Consider the following 20,555-nt stretch of genomic DNA (forward strand, 5'->3'; position numbering starts at 1 on the left):
TGGGCAAAATTCGAAGGTTTTGGGCAAAATATGTAGGTTTTGGGGCAAAAAAAAAAAATTTAGCGGGAACAAAGTCGACAATCCAAAATTTTAACACAAAAATGAAAATCCACTGGGGGCGGGCGCCCCCGCCCCCAAATAAAAACGCCCCTGGGCGAATCTAAAGCTTCAAAAACGAGCTAGATAGTGGGGTTCTCAAGTGGGTCACTTCAAATTTGGTCTAATTTTACACAGATTTTACACTAAGCTTTTGTAGTTAATGAGGTCCTAGGACACCCCTAAAAAGGGCTAGAAATGTACATATTGAATGATGCAGAGATTGAAATAGCAGCTAACACGAGATTAATGCCACAAATCTTTGTACCTGTTAGGTAAAGCAAACGTATATAGAAGGCTGTTTAGCACTTTAGCTCCTGTAGATCTCGTGTTGTTCGGCATGAAACTGGTCTAATCCATTGTGAAACCCCTACGGCAACTGTTGTTGTCCACTCGTTCGATCCTGTCAATAACCAAAGCCTCTTTGCACGACTCTAGCCTGAAGAGCCTGTTGTACTTGGTCTTCATTACAAAGCCACGGTTCACTCCAGAACTTCGTTTCCGGTCCATCTCCAATTGTCTTGATGAAGGAGTTTCTAAAAGGAATACCCATGAGGTCTAAATCAGCATGGCAAAATCTGCACAAATAACATTAGCCCAAATACCCTCAATGGGGCTGTCGTATAGCTTCACCCATTAGGAGACCACCAGATGTACCATAAAGACTCGAAATAACCTTGACTCACAAAGAGGGGGACTCGCTTTTAAACCTATACCACCAATTGCCGATTAAGGATAGATTTTTTACTTTTTAAAGACCTGATATTAAGTCCACCTTCTTCATAAGGAAGAAGGATTTTATCCCACACGACCAAATATTTTTTTTTTGACTCTGAACCAGTTCCTCTCTAAATAAATGTTCACCTCACTTTTTCTAGAGCACTCAACACACAATTCGAGACACGAAAGATCGAGATATAATACAACGGAAGACTATTAAGAACCGCTTTCACAAATGACACCTCTCACCCTCTAATCCGAAAGTTTTCTTTGGAATTTTTCAATGACCGGCATCCGATATATCAATCTATTCATTGCAACATCGATAGGAAGGCCTAAATATGAGAAAGGAATTATATATATATATATATATATATATATATATATATATATATATATATATATATATATATATATATATTTTTTTTTTTTTTTTTATCAAATTGAAATACATAATACTTCTGGAATAAGTATCTGAATGTTTTCTTTCGTTGCCATCCAGTTTTAAAACAAAGTATTTAAAGATGAAAAAAATGTGAGTACAATTCATACCTTAAATTAGAGTTTTTAAATAAGAAAAACACTTCATCGGTCTCAAAATAAATGTGTTATTGGTGTCGAACACACAACTTTATGTAAAATATAAATGTTTGCTTATTTACTAGTCAAATACTCCGTATTACTTTTACGATTCACTATATGTATAGGTATTTGTGATACAAGGGTTTCTCTATAATGTAACCTCATAACAAACAATTTATGAGAATGAAGATAGGTTAAACTGTATTTAATATTTATGAAATTTCTAAAATAAAATATGTATTTAACGTAATATTTTGTTTAGAAATATTTATAAGATTAATAAGGATCCTTCCTAACATATGCCATAGGATCACATGTTAACAAAATTCAACAAAATCTTTGGTACTCCGTATAAGGTAAAATTAATACAAACTTTGTAAGTTAGAATTTATAACTATAAACATTATTGCCATCGTTCAAAATGTTCCAACCAAGAATAAAAATACATTTGTTACCAGAATTTAGCATAACTATGGTAGCACTAATCAATGATAACATAACTTTACCATATATTACGCCGAAATCGAAAGTTATTTTTAAAAAATTATGTGCAACTGGGCGGGTTTAGGCACTTATATAAAGCCGAAGCGGGTTGCTTGTAAGTAGGAATGGTACTAGGATCGAAATATCGAACTTCCCCGGGCTCAAAGGATAGTTCACTATGCCTGTAAAAACCAAAATGTATATCATTTGTTCAGTATATATAGTATAATATGTGACAATTTAGTTTTCAAACGATTTAGTAGGTTCAGTTTATCAACATATAGTGTTGACTTTTGACCTGACCCATTTGACCACCCACCTTCTAAGATCAAGTCCAACTAAACCAGCTTGCAGTATGGTCAAGTTATCTGAGTCTGGTGAGACAATGATAACGGTGTCCTCAGAATATTGAGTTTCAAGAATTGACATTAATTGTGTCACACGAACAAATACATCAGCAACGCTCTCGTTTGGAGTTCCATCGTTAATTGGTGGCGGCTTAATATTTGTAGATACACCATCTGCTGCATATATCTGTCACTTACAGCATCACATATGATAAATATGAAAACATTCAACTGAGGTTTAATCATCTAGATAATTTTAATACATTTTTTTGCACTGAAAGTGGTTTAATTCACCATCACTCATCGTTGGTTCTTGTCATAAATGTGGTGTAATTATAATAATGAATCTTACTTCTGAAACGGATTGTAGCTCTCTGCCTTCATACGCTCCTAATCCACGAGCATCCAAGAAGCTATACTCCGGAACTATATTACTATTCAAACACATTATTTGCAAGAACACGTGAGACAAGAACAAGAAACATTGTTAAACCCAATATTGATCCTATACACACACGAGCAAGATCAAAGACGGAAGAGACATTTTTTTTTTTTTGAACAACAGTTTGGGATCACCCAGGGGACTAAACCACCCACACGATCATCTCCCGTAGTTGCATAAACCGCACCAACTGCTGCTCTGGAGGAAACCCGGACCAATCTAAGGGCATGACAGGTAAAACCCCCCTCCCCGCTACCCCCACAACACAATGTGCGAAAGGCAACCCTGGGTGGATTTCAAGGTCAGGGAATAACCTTGTGTGCGATGTTGTAGTACCCAGGAGTCGAACTCCTGACACCTAACAAAGAGTGTTAGGCCACTGTCACTTGATCTACAACACAAGGTTGACGGAAGAGACACATTGAATCAAAGTACACGATAATATTATTAATAAACGTCCAAATTACAATCGTTTAAACAAAGCAACAACGGTTGGCCAGGTAAGATCGAGCATGATCTCCCCTAAGCTCCGGAATCGGCAAAAACGGCTCTCCCAAATAGGTTAAACTCTTAACCCTAAAGGCATATGAGACTAGTATATATATATATAGGACCGTAGCCCGATCGCACGAACGGGCCTAGGTTCGTACGAAGGAGTCCTTCATTCGTATGAACATTCTATGGACATGGCCTTGATTCACACGAATGTGCACGAATGTGCACGAATGAGACACTCATTCGTGCGAATGAACACTCCATTCGCATATGCTCCTGCAAACGACCAGTTTCAAGCGTTTACATCAAACCAGGTGTACAACATAAATAATAAACATTCCTAAACTATTTGCGAGCCTACAAGCATCCAAAATATGCATCAACAAACATAATGAACAAATAGTAAATAAGAGTAGCCAGCAGAAATCATCATTAGAAGTTGTTTTAATGTGCACTGTGAAAATGACCCCATCATTAATCATAGCAACCGAAGCATATCACTTGATCACTACAAATGGTTATTTATCTAACAACTCAAATTTCAAAATCATATGAATGTCTTCAAGAGTATAACTTTAAGCATATATTTGATTCTAAGAGTAATAAATAGAATCTAATACCTCCTGTTAACTACATTAACAGCAGCAATAATCTCAGCAGCTTGATAAGCTCTCTGAGTAATTGAAGGCCAAATCCAACAATTATTTGCACAAGCCCTCATTTCCTTCAATTTCAATGCTGCTTTCACCGCCTGCTTCTTTCCAATTTCCGATAACCCGTTATCGACAGACGTTTTCGCTACTGGATTCGTATTGATTACCCCCATACTCTCAAATTCAGACTCCCCTGCCCTCACCAAAAAGTACCTGCAACTTCAATTGTGTTAATATTTCACTGTGCTCATAATATCATAAGTTTATGGTACCAATTCAGTGATTAAACATTGAAGAGATCAATAGCTTGAATCCTGATGTTGTTACTTACCGATTGGAGAGACGAACAGGTGGCATTTGAAAGAGACCACGAGCATCCGCAGATGGAAATAAAGAAATAGGAATTAAAGAAGATTGTTCGTGATTATTAGGTGGTGTGAAGAATGGAGTGATTGTGGCGGCAAATGAAGTGAGAATGCGACGGCGATCGATGGGATTTAGGTGAAATTGTGGGATCTCCGGCTGGTTGAAGGCGGTTGGGATGGTGGTTGTAGATGGTGGCGGAGTTGTTTTAGATGCGAATGTTGTTACCAACATTTTCACCGGAGAAAACTCGACCACTGGCGACAGTGGATTGAATAAATTAAAATCGGTTTATAGTTAGAAGCGGAAAATAGAAAAATATCAACGGATTTAAGAAATATACATTTTGGCCCTCATTCTTTGATATAATACTAAATTGGTCCCATGGAAAACCTTTGCAGTATTTCTTGTAAAAATTATATTTCCCCTTTGTTTTTCCATCAATAACTAACTAAATTTATTTATATAGCTCCCACCACAGATTTCCTACAATTATATTTTGGATTCTTCAATTTAAATGTTTTATTGTGTTTCAATCGATCAAAAGATAAATTATATGTTGGCCATATTCGGGCTCAGCTTGGTGAGGCCACTATCTTTTGGGTCAGGCTCAGCTTGGCGAACCTCTAACTCTCTAAGTGGGCCGTTAGACCAACTCAATGTTGGTAATCCTCGAATTAGACCGGAACGAGAGTATTGTTTAAATTAATTAATTTAAATTGTTTAAATAAAATGAAAATAAAAAAGTCTCTCCCAAAATTGATCGTCAATTGGACTACGAAAACCCTAACAATCATAAATTACAAGATACTATGCTATCACAATTTTCATCTCTTTCACAATTTTCAGTCGTATGCTATCAAAATTGTAACCTAAATAAATACATTAAGCTCGGGCAACATTGTTACATGCCCTAATTGATAATGCACGCTGATTGCATTTTGTGCCGATCGATCCTAGCTTCTACGCTTCATATTAAAACATCAATGAGTAACTTATTATAGTGTTCTACCTTATCACTTGGTATAAATTGAACTGTTACTTCATGAAATTATTGAATACACATGAATCTAGGTTTTTACTTCTTATTTGACTTGTATTTTGATTGATATTCTATTTTGAGTAAAAACTATGCATTCAGGCCAATTCATTGATGCTTAACTATAAAGCAGAATTTGTAACACTGTCTTAGATTTTGTTCACATTTCACACTTTCTATATGAATTAATGGACTTCAATTTCCATTATTTCAGGTTCTGTTTGATATCAATTACTACTACTATTACACTTGTGCGAAAATCTATGATATAGACTGATCATGCATATTTTAACCGAGGGGTCTTAACATGCTTGCTCAACGTAAAGGAGGGGTTTAAGGATCTTAGAACGTGGCTCTCCGGTCCGGCTACCGTGAATAACCCTGGCCGACATGATGATGTCGGCGGGGTGGCCAAGTGATTAAGTCCACCTTCGATGACGTCCGTCGATCAGAAGGCCCCAAGCAAGGTTGTAGGTACCAGTTAATAAAGAACTAACCTGTTAACCTTTAGAAGATGATAGAGGATGTAAGTTACGTAGGATATGTGGTAGAAGATGGCTACGTAACGTGGTATGTTGCTAACGACGATTAGGGTTTGTATTTATAGGCAAACCCTAATTCTAGAACCGTCATAGGATAGTGATAATCGTTTCCATAACCATCTCCCCCGAATCACGGATATAATTATGGAAAAGATATTTGCTTGTTAGCTAAGCAACCGCCGTAAAGGGACCAGATACGGATCCGCATGCCGCATGACGCATGAGAGCACCATAGCGCATGCCCGTGTGTATGTTACATGCGCATGCGGGCTGCGGTATCATTAAGTCCCCCCAGTTTGATGTTATATGACGCAAGTCATATGATATCAAACTATTAAGCGAAAAAGAGAAAACAAAAGGACGACGAGCATTTAATGTCCTCGCGTGCGCCTCGATGCCTGTCACAATCGCAGAAGCCCATTCGGCTGACAAGACATAAAGTAACAGTGCCGCAGGCGCGTGCGAACCACGCGCGTGTTTGTAATCATTCTTAACTGACACCACGCGCGATCTGCAAATGCTACCCGTCGATTGCATTACACGTGTATGGCCACGATCACACCATTCCAACCCACGCTCCCCCAATCTTGCCTATAAATAGCCCCAAATCACACACATTTTCACTTTTCCGGTGTCAAGCTTCCCAAATACGCTCTCGCCTCCAAATCCTATCAATTCCGATCAACTCCGTCATATTCCGATCGTCATTTAAAGGTCAGTCGTTCTCCATTCATCTAAAAATGACCAAAGCTAATGAAACTTTCGTAGAGAATGTAGAGTCCAACATAGGCCAGAAAAAACATCGACCACTTAGTTAAGCAATACCCCCCTCTAGCGGGTTACAATCCGGTACCACCACTGCCTAGCCAGCGAGCCCATCAGCCACCAGAGAATAAGGTGGCGATCTACGAACATGCTTTTAAGCATGGTAATTTTAGGGTTCCACCCACCGACTTCTTTTTAGGCGTACTAGATCATTTCAAAGTAGGGCTAGGGCAATTGCACCCGTATGCTATAGGCAAAATCGTTCTATTCGAGATGTGGTGTGTTGCACTCAACACAGTACCATTGGTGAAGGTTTTTTGCCACCTATTCCGCTTAGCCAACCACCATAAATCTTGGTTCACCTTCTTCGCACGCCAAAATTTCACAAAAACCCCGAAATCGAATGCGGGAAGTTGGAAAGAAACTTTTTTCTTCATCGACCAGACCGTAGTAGGCACTGGCTTCCCGCAGACGCTCATTTGGTGCGAGAAGGTAGAAAAAGATGTGAATAAGATGCCAGCGTTGGATGACGAGGAGAAAAAGTTGTTGAAGCAGTGCGTCAACGCACAACTGGTGCACCGTTCGTATGGTAATGTTATGCTGCGGTTGGGGAAGATCTCCGCGTATTGGCCTTGGGAGGATGTGCGGCCGGCCATAGTTGGCCCCGATGGAAAGGGTAGGAATAGCATAAACGCGTACTTACATAAATTTTTGTATATTTTCTAACGCAGGCGTTTATTGTTTGCAGAGATGAGGATGAAGAAGGTGCTTACCGCGGAGGAGATTGCTGGGATCTCTTTCTGCAAGCAGGATGTGGACAAACAGCTAGAGCAGGCAGCTGCTAGCGAACATGTGGAGGAAACGCCGGCGGAGTCAGGCAATAAACGCAAGGCGGCTGGGACGTCCGAGGCTCAGAAGAAGAAGAAGATGACTCCTAAGTAGCTGGAGGACATGCGCAACGACAATTTTGTTGCCATCGAGCCGCGGTCCGCAGACCTACCTCCCCCCATTAATGGTGAGCGTTTATTTTTTTGCATGTATACCGCGTAGAAAAATCTGCGTACTAATCTGAGTATTTTGCAGAGCATGTGGAGGAGACGCAGCCAACAACACCGCGGGTCAACCCCGAGCTGGAGGCCACTGCCAAATCCAAAGACAAGGCGATACCCGTCGAGTCTGAGTCTACATTACCTCCTCCGTAAGGCAGCTTCTGTGTTGCCAACCTCCGCCAACTTTGCCAGTCCTCCGCAGAAAATGCTGCGGAGCAATCTGCATTCTTGCAGCAAATCTTCCCAGCAGAGTTCCGCGAGCAACTGGCCGCGCTGCCGTTTAACCAGGCGCTCAACGCCTTTGTCCAGAACGGGCTGGTATTCTTTGGGATGTTTGCGGATCAAGCCCGTCGATCCTCCAGCCTATACGATGTTGCACTGCGCAAAGAGGTGGAGTTGGGTTTGCTGCAGGCGGGTGTAGATCAGGTCAAGAAGGACAGGGACGCTGCTGAAGAGGCCCGCAAAGCTGTTGAATTGACTGCGGCCGAAACCAAGACCTTCTTGATTCAAGAAAGAAAAAAGAATCAAGAGCTTGTGGGTGCGGTTGATCAGGCAAAGGGGGAAACTGAGCGAGTGAGGCTGGAGTTGGAAAAGGTGACGAGGGAGAGGGACGATGCGGTTACCAACCGCGAGCTGGCCGAGGCAGATATGACAAAGCTGCGCACCGCACTCCCCGCAATTGCGCAGAAAGTGATGGACTCCGAGCCCGTGTCCGACCGGTTTAATGCCTATGTCGATGCGGTCAAGGACCATGAGGTGAACAAGGCTGTGCGGGAAGTGATCCAGGCATGCGGCCTAACTCCACCGTTCCCCGACATTGTCCAAAAGAAATTAAAGGAGGGAACGGCCGCGGCGCTGCTGGAGGCGGAAGAGGCAATCAAGTCCATCCCTATCCCTTTGATCAATGCGTTTGCGGCTGACCCGACGATGCCGCTTGATGGGTTTTTGAATGAGGATTACTAGAGTAGTTTGTGCCGTAAGCCCTAATCTTAGGCAGGTAATTGTAAATGTATTTTGGAGCCCTAAGTCCCATGTTGGGCAGGCATGTGAAACAATTACTTATGTAATAATTTATTTGGATGTGTATATATGTTTGTCTGTTATGCATGCGTGATATCCTTGTTTATATATTGCGAATCAAAACAAATTATGAACCGCATGCGCATGCGCATAGTTAACCACAACTTATGCGTATGCGGATGGTACTGCATAAAATAAACCAATATTTTAACTTACCTTTAATAATTTAGACTCAAAAGCTACTGCGCTATTGCTTTGTCATGTACTAGAGGTGCACTATTAGTTGTATGGTAAGCAAACGCAACTAAAAACAAACCAATGTTTTTATGCTTAGGAGTTCCTCAAGCAAACCAATGCGAGAGCGATTACGCACAAGCAAACCAATGCTTGTATTTTTTTTTTTTAAATTCGACTTTGCAGCCATCTAGTCTGCGTGGCGCTTGGCTAGGGGAAAACCAATTCCCTTCGCATGCCGTTATTGTCTAGCCTTGTAACCAAACAGGCTTCTGCCGCACGGGGGCTAGAGGACACCCCTTAAGTAGGCAGGAACCGCATACAAAAAATATAAATGGACAACAAAAGTATGCGCATGTAATTATGTTTATTTGGCATTAATTATGATTACAACTGCGACATATCCGAAAGGATGAAAAATACAAAAAATAATGTGCTAAACAAATTGGAGTGATCAAGTCCATCTAGCTACATGTTACATTTTTTCAATAACGTTGCATGCCAAGTGCGTTTCACAGGTTTGCCATCTAATGTCTCTAGATGGTATGCCCCGGTGTTGCTTGCTTTTTCTACCCTGTATGGGCCCTCCCAACGAGGTCCCAGTTTCCCAGTATCTTCCGCATGACTTGCATCGTTCTGGCGCCAAACCAAATCACCGCACTTATAAGTGCGTGAACGCACACGCTGATTGTAATACTTTGCGATTTTCTGCTTGTAATTTGCTTCGTTAACAGCCGCAGAGAGTCTGCGTTCTTCAAGCAGATTAAGATTTTCCCGCAGAGCTTCAGAGTTATTTTGCTCATCAAAGTTTTGTATGCGGAACGTTGGTACCCCAATCTCTGCGGGTACAACAGCTTCTGACCCATAAACCAAACTAAACGGAGTCTCACCAGTGCTTGCTTTGGGTGTGGTTCTATGCGCCCATAAAACCTTTGGAAGCTCATCCACCCAACCAACGCGGTCATGACCCAACCTTGCCTTGATTCCAGCAACTATATCTCGGTTGGTAACTTCGCACTGGCCATTCGCCTGCGGATGTGCAACTGAAGTAAAAGTTTGCTTAATATTAAGCTCCGCACACCAACTGCGAAAAGGATCGCCGGCAAATTGTGTACCGTTATCACTAACAATTTCATTGGGTATGCCGAATCGACAGACAATGTCTTCCCATACAAAATTCCGCACTCTTTTCCCTGAAATTGTTGCCAGCGGTTTCGCTTCGACCCACTTCGTGAAGTAATCGATTGCAACAATTAAGAATTTGACATTTCCTGCGTGTGCAGAGTATGCGTAAGATAATGACGTAAGTAGCATATTTAGCAAATGAATGGCAATATTACCTTGGCCTTTGGGGAATGGTCCGACTATGTCGATCGCCCATTTGCAGAATGGCCATGGTGAGGAGACCGGTATCATTGGATGCGCAGGTGCCCTGCTGATAGGTGCATGTATTTGGCATGATTCGCATTGCTTGACAATACGCGCCGTGTCTGCGTACATAGTAGGCCAATAATAACCTAACCGCATGATTTTTGACACAATGGACCTGTGTCCCGAATGAAGGGCGCATGCACCCTCATGCACCTCGCGTATAACTTCCTCTGCCTCTTTCGGACCTATGCACCTTAAATGCGGTCCCAAATAGTGTTTTCGATACAAGACGTCACCCTCAAGGGCATAAAGCGGTGCCTTTGTGCGGACTTTCTTCGCATCAGAGGAGTCCGCGGGTGAAGTGCCGTCCCGTAAAAAAGCGATGATGGGCGTCATCCACGTTGGGCTTGATTCCTCAACCGGTGCCACTAGAGGCATCATGACAATAGATTTTGCGTTGAGTTCCTCTATTAGAATTTTCTTACCCATATGATCAAAAGCCAAGGCAGCTAGTTTGCTTAGCGCATCCGCCTTCTTATTTTGCCCCCGCATTACGTGCGAGATTTGAAAAGCCTCGAACTGGTCAGCGAGATTATGAACAAGCGATAAATATTGCTGCATAGCAATGTCGTGCGCTTCGAAGTCTCCGCAGACTTGATTGCATACTAGCTTTGAATCCACGTAAGCGTGCAAGATTTTAACATTTAACTTATGCGCGATGCGCATACCTGCTAGCAGAGCCTCATACTCTGCTTCATTGTTTGTGACAGCAAAATTAAACCGCAGTGCGTACGTATGTTCCTCACCGCCTGGACCTGTCAAAATTACACCTGCGCCTGCGCCAGATGCGCTACACGCACCATCGGTGTATAATTCCCATGGTGATAGAACAGGTGTGGGCGGATCTTGATGGTCTGCTGACGCTTCGACATCCGCAGGTATTTCTGCTAGGTAGTCAGCAAGTATTTGACCCTTAACCGCACTGCGTGAAGAAAAGTTTATTTCATGTTCTCCCAATTCGACTGCCCACTTGGCCATTCGGCCAGAAATCTCGGGCTTGTACAGTACCTGAATGAAATAAAATGATTGCGTTAGTCAATGCGGTAACCCCGGTCATTGCCGTAAAGTAATCATGTACCAACCTGTTTGATTGGCTGATCAGTTAGAACCACAATCGGATGTGCTTGAAAGTATCGGCGCAAACGCCGCGCTGTATGGACAAGCGCATATACTAGCTTCTCTATTGGCGAGTAGTTTACTTCGCTTGATGTCAGCGTCTTGCTTACGAAGTAGACCGGCATTTGTGTCTGAGAAAACCTCAGCGTTAAAGTTCTGCGAAATAAATAATGCAAGTAAATTGATAGGTTACCTTTTCGCGGTCTGCGATGAGAACTGAACTGATTGCTTCCTTTGATGCCGCAAGGTACAGCGTTAACGTCTCCCCAGATACTGGCGCAGTAAGTGTTGGTAACTCTGCAAGCACCTTTTTCATCTCCTGAAAGGCTGATTCTGCTTCCTGAGTCCAGACAAAATCCTTTTTCTTCAAACAGTTTTTCAAAGTGTTAAAGAATGGTAGCTGACGCTCTGCGGCTTTTGACAAAAACCGCGTGATTGCTGCGAGCTTCCCAGTGAGACTCTGCACATCTTTCTTTGTTTTCGGAGATGGTAAATTATCAATAGCTTCAATCTTTTTGGGATTAGCCTTGATACCCCGCGCTGTCACCACATGACCTAGAAACTTGCCTTCCTCCTCTCCAAAGCTACATTTAAGCGGATTAAGCTTCATGTTGATCCTTCGCAGAGACGCAAACGTTTCTAGGATGTCTGCGAGCATGTCTTCTTCGGTGTTGCTTTTGATTACCAAGTCATCGACAAACGCTTCAAGATTTCTGCCAATTTGAGGCTTGAATGCTGCGTCAATTACACGCTGATAGGTCGCGCCCGCGTTCTTCAAGCCGAAAGGCATCTTTGTGTAACAATAAATACCCTGCGGCGTATGAAAAGAGTCTTGTCTTCGTCTTCCGCAGCCATTAGAATTTGGTGATAACCTTTGTATGCGTCCAGAAAGCACTTATATCTGAATCCAGACAAAGATTCAACCTTCCAGTCTATCTCCGGGAGAGGGTAATTGTCTTTAGGACATGCTTTGTTAATGTCTTTAAAATCAACGCACATTCGCCAGTTACCATCAGCCTTTTTCACCAACACCGGATTGGCAACCCATGTTTGATAACGCACTTCGCGTAGAATGTTTGCTTTGACAAGGTTGTCTACTTCTGCGCATAGCCAATCACTGCGGTCTAAAGCCATATGCCGCTTCTTTTGTCTAACAGGTGTGAGCGATGGATTAACATTCAATTTATGTTCCGCAATGTCCCGCGGGACACCTGTCATATCTGATTCGCGCCATGCGAAAACATCTGCGTTTGCGGACAATATACCATGTAACTTAGCCTTGGTTTCAGCTGATAAACCTGCGCCGATTTTTATGCCCTTATCTGGATGCAAGCGATTAGCAATGACCGCACTGCTTGCAATCTGCTCCCCGACGCTAGGGATGTTAATTTGCACAACTGACGCACATATCTCAATCGTTTGATGTGACACCATTGTGGCAACTCCTCCCTTAGTAGGAAACTTAATCAAACCGTGCACTACCGAAGGTATGATGTTAAAACGCCGTATGAAATTTCTTCCCAGTAGCGCATTATATCGCGAAGTCGAGCGAACCACATAAAAGTCAACTAATTCGTTCCTTATTAACTGCGGATTCTTGTCATCTTCGAGCTCTATTAATAACTCTATCCGTCCCACGGGCCATGAGCTTTCTCCGGAAAAACCAGACAGCGTGATATCAGACGGACGTAGCTGCGCCTTCACGTGTGCGGGAAGAAATTGATAGCAATGCTCGTACATAATGTCAACGCCGCTCCCAGTGTCGACATGCATGCGCTTGACCTGCACCCCGCAAGAAGGAATGCGGCACTTGATAATGATAGGTTCATTCACCCTGTCAATTGACATCACAGGAGGGAAAGTGATTGGAAGAAGTTCCCAATCCTGATGATCGTTATACTTTCTTCGCTGACCTAATTTCTCTGCGTCAACCATGTTAATGGTTAAATCAGCATTTTTGGTCTTATCCACTTTCTGCCACGCGAAGGTTTTAGTTTTTGACCCCTCTTCTGCGGCTTTCCCTTTATCTTTCTTTGGCGGTTTGAGGTGATCCAACTTACCCGCACGGAGCGCCTCCAGTACCCGTTCCATCAAGTTTTTACACCTATTCGTATCATGCCCGTAATCATCGTGAAATTCACAATACTTTGTCTTATCCCGCTTACCAAATTCTGTAAGCGGAGTTGGGACCGCTAAGGTCGCGCATACTGGCTCCGTCGCCAAAATTTCTTTGGGCATTTTGGATAAGCTTTTAAGAAGCGCATAGTTCTGATTGTTGATGCCGCGCTGATTATTGCTTCGATAATTGCCATTAGATCTCCCCTTTTCACTTCTGATAGGACCGCCACTATGGTAACGCCCGCGAGAATTGTTTCCGCGGTTTTGATCTCGTGAGCGGTCATCATCATCCTTTTTTTCATTTCGCGAGCTGCTTGTGGGAACATCGTTATCTTCGCCACTCCGCATATAATCGTGACATTCTTTAAGCGCCTCAGCGTAAGTTGTTGGCACCGTATGACGCAAACGCTTGACTAGCGTTGGGTGCCGTTCTGAATTGATGCCATGTATGAGTCCTGATATCTGTTGTTCTGGCTTGAGATCTGGAATGCGCAAACATTCATTAGTATACCTTGTGAGATACTCTCCCAAAGATTCCTTGGATTTCTGCGTAATATCATGGCATTCAATGTGAGTGCGCTTGCGTGTTCTTTGATTCTGATACTGCAATAAAAACTTTGTTCGCAGATCCATGAATCCGGCAATACTGCCCGCCGGGAGTTTATTGAACCATTTGCGAGCAATGCCCTGCAAGGTCATTGGAAATATTTGGCACGCAACCGGATCCACCCAACCTTGAGTGCGCATTGCACCCTCAAAGCGCTGTAAAAAGTCATCCGGATCGGACAAACCATTGTAAGTACCTAGCGTACCAGGTATCTTTGGTGCTGCTAGAAACGGATATGCAGTTATGTGCGGAGGAAATTTGTCAAAAGTAGTCGGTAGCTCGAAAGGTGGTTTAACAGGATCCCCTTTTAAACCCGCAAAGAAACGCCGCATCATGTCCTGAACGAAGTCAGGCTGCGAAAATAAGTGAACCATGTCAGGGGGTGCGGCCTGCATAAATTGCCCTGCAAGATTAGCCTGCCCCTGAATATTTTGCCAAGGTTGACCCTGCATCTGCGGATATACCCGCGGCTGCGGTGTTGGAAAAGAGGGATTACTTGAAGATGCCGAATACACAGGTTGTAAGGGGAGCGAGACCTGTGGCGCAGATGCCTGCGAAAACTGAGGATACACACTCAAGAGCCCAACCGTTTGCGCTGTGCTTTGTTGTTGCGCTGTTATTGGCGCCCAATGAGAGTTTGCGTCTGGAATGACACCAAATCCCCAGCTGTTAAGTAACGCCTGCGCATCCGCAGGGGTTAAGAATTGAGAAACTGGGCGCGGTGGTTGCCAAGGTTGCAGGGGTGTAAACGACGAGTTTTGCTGAATAGTCTGCGTCTGCAGAGGTATCGAAACAGTGGTACTGTAAATAGGTACCTGGCCGCAGCAAACTACATGTGGTCCCATGGTTTCGCCACCAGCGTTTATCGGGATAACCCTTGGATCCACCGATGAAAAATCCAACCGCGTGGTTGTGACTGGTGAGTTTGCTCTTGGCGGTGTAACCCCATCCGGATATATCGGCTTAAACCGCTGAAAGGGTTCGCCGGATACAGGTGGGGGGTACATTGTGTACCCTGCTTGAGCAGCCGCCTCCGTAGTCAAAACTGGCGTTTGCTGACTACCAGACGGCGCGTGTTGAATTGCTGTTTGAGTATGCTCCGATGATTCCTCGGAAGTCATGATACTGTTAAAAAGAAAAAATTCAAAAAATTCTGTAAATAGCGAATCATAATTCAAAACCAAAAAAGAAAGAACAATTAAATAGTTTTGAATTAATTCGACTCTCAACGAAAGCACCACTTGATCATGCATATTTTAACCGAGGGGTCTTAACATGCTTGCTTAACGTAAAGGAGGGGTTTAAGGATCTTAGAACGTGGCTCTCCGGTCCGGCTACCGTGAATAACCCTGGCCGACATGATGATGTCGGCGGGGTGGCCAAGTGATTAAGTCCACCTTCGATGACGTCCGTCGATCAGAAGGCCCCAAGCAAGGTTGTAGGTACCAGTTAATAAAGAACTAACCTGTTAACCTTTAGAAGATGATAGAGGATGTAAGTTACGTAGGATATGTGGTAGAAGATGGCTACGTAACGTGGTATTTTGCTAACGACGATTAGGGTTTGTATTTATAGGCAAACCCTAATTCTAGAACCGTCATAGGATAGTGATAATCGTTTCCATAACCATCTCCCCCGAATCACGGATATAATTATGGAAAAGATATTTGCTTGTTAGCTAAGCAACCGCCGTAAAGGGACCAGATACGGATCCGCATGCCGCATGACGCATGAGAGCACCATAGCGCATGCCCGTGTGTATGTTACATGCGCATGCGGGCTGCGGTATCATTATAGACTAAAAGGCTCTACTTGGTGTTTTGATCTGTAAGGATATTAGGACCCAAGATCACTCACCGATAGTAATTCTACAAGATTACTAACCCACTTAATGAACGAAACATTATAAATGCAAGAAATGTAAATCGACACAAGAGATAACGTGGTTATATGCAATCGTTGTGATTGCTTTAGTCCACGGACCAACTAGAGAATGTATTTACTGAATATTTGTGGTGTGTTTGCAATGAGTTACAAGAGGGTCTATTTATAGAATGGTTTAAGGAGTAAACTAAAAACAATTCCTTGAAGTTTCATGTGAGTTTCCTGACAGCTTCATGGAAGCTACATGTGAGTTTCCTGACAGCTTCGTGGAAGCTACATGTGAATTTCCTCACAACTTCGTGGAAGCTACACGTGAGTTTCCTAACAACTTTGTAGAAGCTACATGTGAGTTTCCTAACAACTTCATGGAAGCTTCGTGTGAGTTTCCTGAAATCTTCCCTCTAATTGTTTAAAGTTCTCCATATCTCCAACAATCTCCCACTTGGAGACTTTGAACAAACCCAACCTTCGTCAACCCAAAATATCAACGATCTAACCAAGAACGTTAAACCACCATTATACCGCCAAACTTTATTTGGGACACGCACACTCAACACATACTTCGGATGAGCAGACTTTCGATACAAGGTCTTCAACACTACTTGTTAGAATTGAAACATTAACTCTCTAATTCTCTAGTTGGGGTCTTCTCTCATCAATTCATTAGAAGACCAATTGAAGTAATGCAAAACCTCAATTTCTCCGTCGTAACCACCTTAGTAAACATATCGGCAGGATTCTTCGTACCAACGATTTTCTCCAAGAATAAAGTGTCATCATTTATATGTTGTCGAATAAAATGATACCTTATCTTGATGTGTTTCGTACGACTATGAAACACTGGATTCTTCCCAAGATGAACCGCACTTTGATTATCACAATTCAAGACGCAATGGTCTTGTCTTTTACCCAACTCACCTAAGAAGTTTTTCAACCAAACAAGCTCTTTAGAAGCTTCTGCAATAGCCATATATTCGGCTTCGATGGTTGATAAAGCAACACTCTTTTGTAGTCGATACATCCAACTAACCGCCGTCTTCCCTATTGTGAAAACATAACCCGTAGTGCTTTTCCCCGAATCATCACATCCACCTAAATCAGCATCCGCATAAACCCTAATTATGAGATTGTTTTTGGAGAAACACAATCCCATATAAGAAGTACCTTTCAAATAACGAAGCAACCATTTGACCGCTTCCCAATGCTCTTTCCCCGGATTAGACATATAACGACTTACAACTTCCACTGCTTGAGAAATATCGGGTCTTGTACAAACCATGGCATACATAATACTACTCACGGCCGATGCATATGGAACCTTTTCCATATCCGTTTTGTCTTTTGCCGTCTTTGGTGATTGGCTTTTTGATAACTTAATCGTGCTACCCAAAGGCATAGAACGAGCCTTTGAATTCTCCATATTGAACCTCTCTACTACTTTCTCAATATATTTGGATTGAGACAAGTATAGAGTACCTTTCACACGATCACGCACAATACTTATACCAAATATTTGCCTAGCAGCACCAAGATCTTTCATCTCAAATTCACGGGAAAGTAATCCCTTCAACTTATTAATTTCAGACATGTTGTGTAGCGACCCCGACAAATCGTCAAATGACGGCGTCATCTACGTATGGTCCCATTACATGGTCGTAAGTCTTTATAACAAAGTTTGACCGAAAAATTATGTCGCATTCATTTCATAAATAAGGATGTTTCAAAGTTTACAAAAGTAGTTTCCATAACAAGTACATAACAATGTTTAAAGTTTGTATGAAACACGTGCGACACAATTAAAAGTAGTCAAAAAGACGCTCCACGTATGCAAGTATACTCGACATCCAATGCAAGTATCAAAAAGTATGAGCGGAAGCATGTATCACCTAAGTTCAAGGACCTGAGAAAAACATAGAGAATCTGTCAACGAAAACGTTGGTGAAATCATAGGTTTTAATAAGTAAGTGAGTAAAAGTAAGTTGAACCACAAGATTTGCAACATCGATAAAGTCATAGTACATTCTAAAAGTTAATATTCACGAGCACTCAATTATCAAAGCTTAACATTCCGTCCGTTGAACCTCGTAATAATAGTGTTAGAACATACACTGTTTCCCGAAAATATATTTCACCCGTAGACGGTAGCGAACCGTCCGAAGTGAGGGTTTGTCAAACCCATATGGCCATATAACATAAGTTCTCGCTTACACCATCTGATGTAACTAATGATAATCGAATTGAGGATTTGTGTTCAAACTCGTATGTAGAATGTTTGTTTTCCCTGTACTTGTGTTCACGTAGTTTAAAAGAACGTTTATGTTCTCTCATCCCAAAAGTAAGTTCAAAAAGAGTAAAAGTGGGACTATGATCTCACCTTGTATGCACGAACCAAAAAGTACTTCGACAAGTAACGTGTGCAAAGAACAATGCTAATCTTGACCTAAACAAATAGGTTGTATCAATAACGATAGTCACGAAGGGTCAAAGATGTTCAATTAGTCCTATGGCTCGTTACGACTCGATTATGTAGCATGTGAATCAAATTGTCACGTTTCATGCAAGATACAAGTATAAAAGCATGTTAGAACGATTGCACAACCATTTGGTTAAGTTTGATTAAAAGTCAACTTGGTCGGGTCAAAGTCAACGAAAAAGTCAACATGTTCGGGTCGGGTCCCGAACTATTTTTCTGAGGTTTTTAATCATATATGAGCATGTTAGAACAAGTTTCATGTGAATCGGAGGTCTAGAACGTGCCAAACATTTTTCACATTTGGGACAAGGAGGTCAGAACCTGGCCCCCTTATATGTTGCGCCGCGACAGGAAGGGGCCGCGCCGCGGCAAAGGCCGGGTGCTGGTGCCTGGCCAGTCCCAAATGTTCAAGTCTCAATTCAAAACCTTTTTGTGCATAAAACACAAACCGCTAACTCTTAGAACTCGCACCTTATATCGTTGGAAAGGTATTTTGACGAGTAAAACAACTAAACACATATCATCAATCAAACTTCCACTTGCAACAACCAAAAACCGCAATTAATGTTCCTCATTCAATGCATACAAGTCATAAATGCAATTTAATGATTTGGCATCCAAATTACATGAACGATATGCCGTTTCGAAGGTAATTAAGCATACAACACAACCTAACACTTACAATTAACATTATCAAGCATTTAATGCATCAAGATTCAATTTACTTCTATCAAACCCTAACCCAAATCACAAATTCAACAATCATGATTATGAAACTAATCCATGTCAACCTACATACCAATTTGAAGCTAGTGATGTTAGGAACACAATTAAAACATGAACTTTCATCATCAAACAACATATGAACACCTAAAACTCAAGATTATGCAAGTGTTCTTTCATAATGAACTAGTTACATCAAAATTGCAAGAATAAGCATACAAATCACATAATCATACTAGACTTGAGCCATAGACACTAATTAACAACTTTATAACTCAAAAATCTCAATAACACATAAAATTAGTGATTTTAGAAAGTTACCCAAAATTGATGAAATCGGTATGGAATCGAAGAGGAGATCACAAGGAGTTCAAATATGTAATTTGTTTTGATTGAATCCTTCTTGAACGAATTTGGATGATGATTTTCTTTTGATGAAATTAGAGAAAAATATGGAAGTATTTTAGAAAAAGAGAAATGAATGGATAATGGTGGGGAGGTGGTTGACTTAGTCAAAAGCTAGTCACCACTTTAGTGTTTTGGCGGAACTAGTCCCTCGAGTTCGGTTGCGGGTGCGTTAAATAACCTAAACATGATAATTTAAAACGCGTATTAACGAGATGTGTTATAAACATATAACGGAACTTAAATAGTTAAACGGAAAGTTGACGGAAAAAGGCGGGATGTTACATGTTGGAACCTGCAAGTAACATGTCATCAACATACAACAATAAGATTATATAAGAAGACTTGAGTTTCTTCAAGTAGCAACAGTGATCCGCTTCACATCTTAAGAAACCAATCTTCTTCATAAAATCATCAAACTTCAAGTACCATTGCCGAGGTGCTTGCTTCAATCCATACAAACTTTTCTTTAGCTTACAAACCCACTTCTCTTTACCCTTTAACTCAAAGCCCTCGGGTTGCCTCATGTAGATCTCTTCAGCAAGATCACCATGCAAGAATTCGGTCATCACATCTAGTTGCTCTAGATGTAAGTCTTCGAATGCAACCATAGAAAGTATCAAACGGATAGTAGTCATTTTAACTACTTGTGAAAATATCTCTTTGTAGTCAACCCCTTCCTTTTGTTGAAAGCCTTTGACTACCAAACGAGCCTTGTACCTTTTCTTTCCATCCGACTCATTCTTGATTCGATACACCCATTTGTTTTGCAACGCCCTTTTATCATGAGGTAACTTCACTAGTGACCAAGTTTTATTCTTCTCAAGTGACCCCATCTCTTCTTTCATGGCAAGCTCCCATTGTATGGATTCTTTTGTTTTTCTCGCCTCAAAGTAACTTTCGGGTTCACCATTCTCGGTATAGAGCAAGTAGTTTGCTGATGGAGAATACCTAGGATTAGGTTTGGG

The 20,555-nt window shown here is 41.9% G+C and overlaps 1 protein-coding gene across 1 annotated transcript; it reads right to left on the reverse strand.

The window, feature by feature from the left end:
• Positions 1-1,809: 1,809 nt before the first annotated feature.
• On the reverse strand, positions 1,810-4,456 carry LOC139858569 (uncharacterized). Its single transcript, XM_071847406.1, has 5 exons — positions 4,150-4,456; positions 3,786-4,031; positions 2,581-2,662; positions 2,201-2,415; positions 1,810-2,063 (listed from the first exon to the last, which is right to left on the reverse strand). Exons 1-5 carry the CDS (start codon positions 4,413-4,415, stop codon positions 1,943-1,945), a joined length of 930 nt encoding a protein of 309 aa, XP_071703507.1. The 5' UTR covers positions 4,416-4,456; the 3' UTR covers positions 1,810-1,942.
• Positions 4,457-20,555: the final 16,099 nt, after the last annotated feature.

Source organism: Rutidosis leptorrhynchoides, chromosome 7 (genome assembly GCF_046630445.1).
Source record: "Rutidosis leptorrhynchoides isolate AG116_Rl617_1_P2 chromosome 7, CSIRO_AGI_Rlap_v1, whole genome shotgun sequence".
NCBI classification, from domain to species: domain Eukaryota; kingdom Viridiplantae; phylum Streptophyta; class Magnoliopsida; order Asterales; family Asteraceae; genus Rutidosis; species Rutidosis leptorrhynchoides.

Bases quoted from the DNA above. Each gene is read 5' to 3' on its own strand.
- LOC139858569 (XM_071847406.1), bottom strand. From the start codon at position 4,415: ATGTTGGTAACAACATTCGCATCTAAAACAACTCCGCCACCATCTACA. The intron at 2,416-2,580 runs GTAAGATTCATT...TGTAAGTGACAG, and splicing joins AGCTACAATCCGTTTCAGAA to ATATATGCAGCAGATGGTGT. The intron at 2,064-2,200 runs GTGGGTGGTCAA...TGGTTTTTACAG, and splicing joins GTTGGACTTGATCTTAGAAG to GCATAGTGAACTATCCTTTG.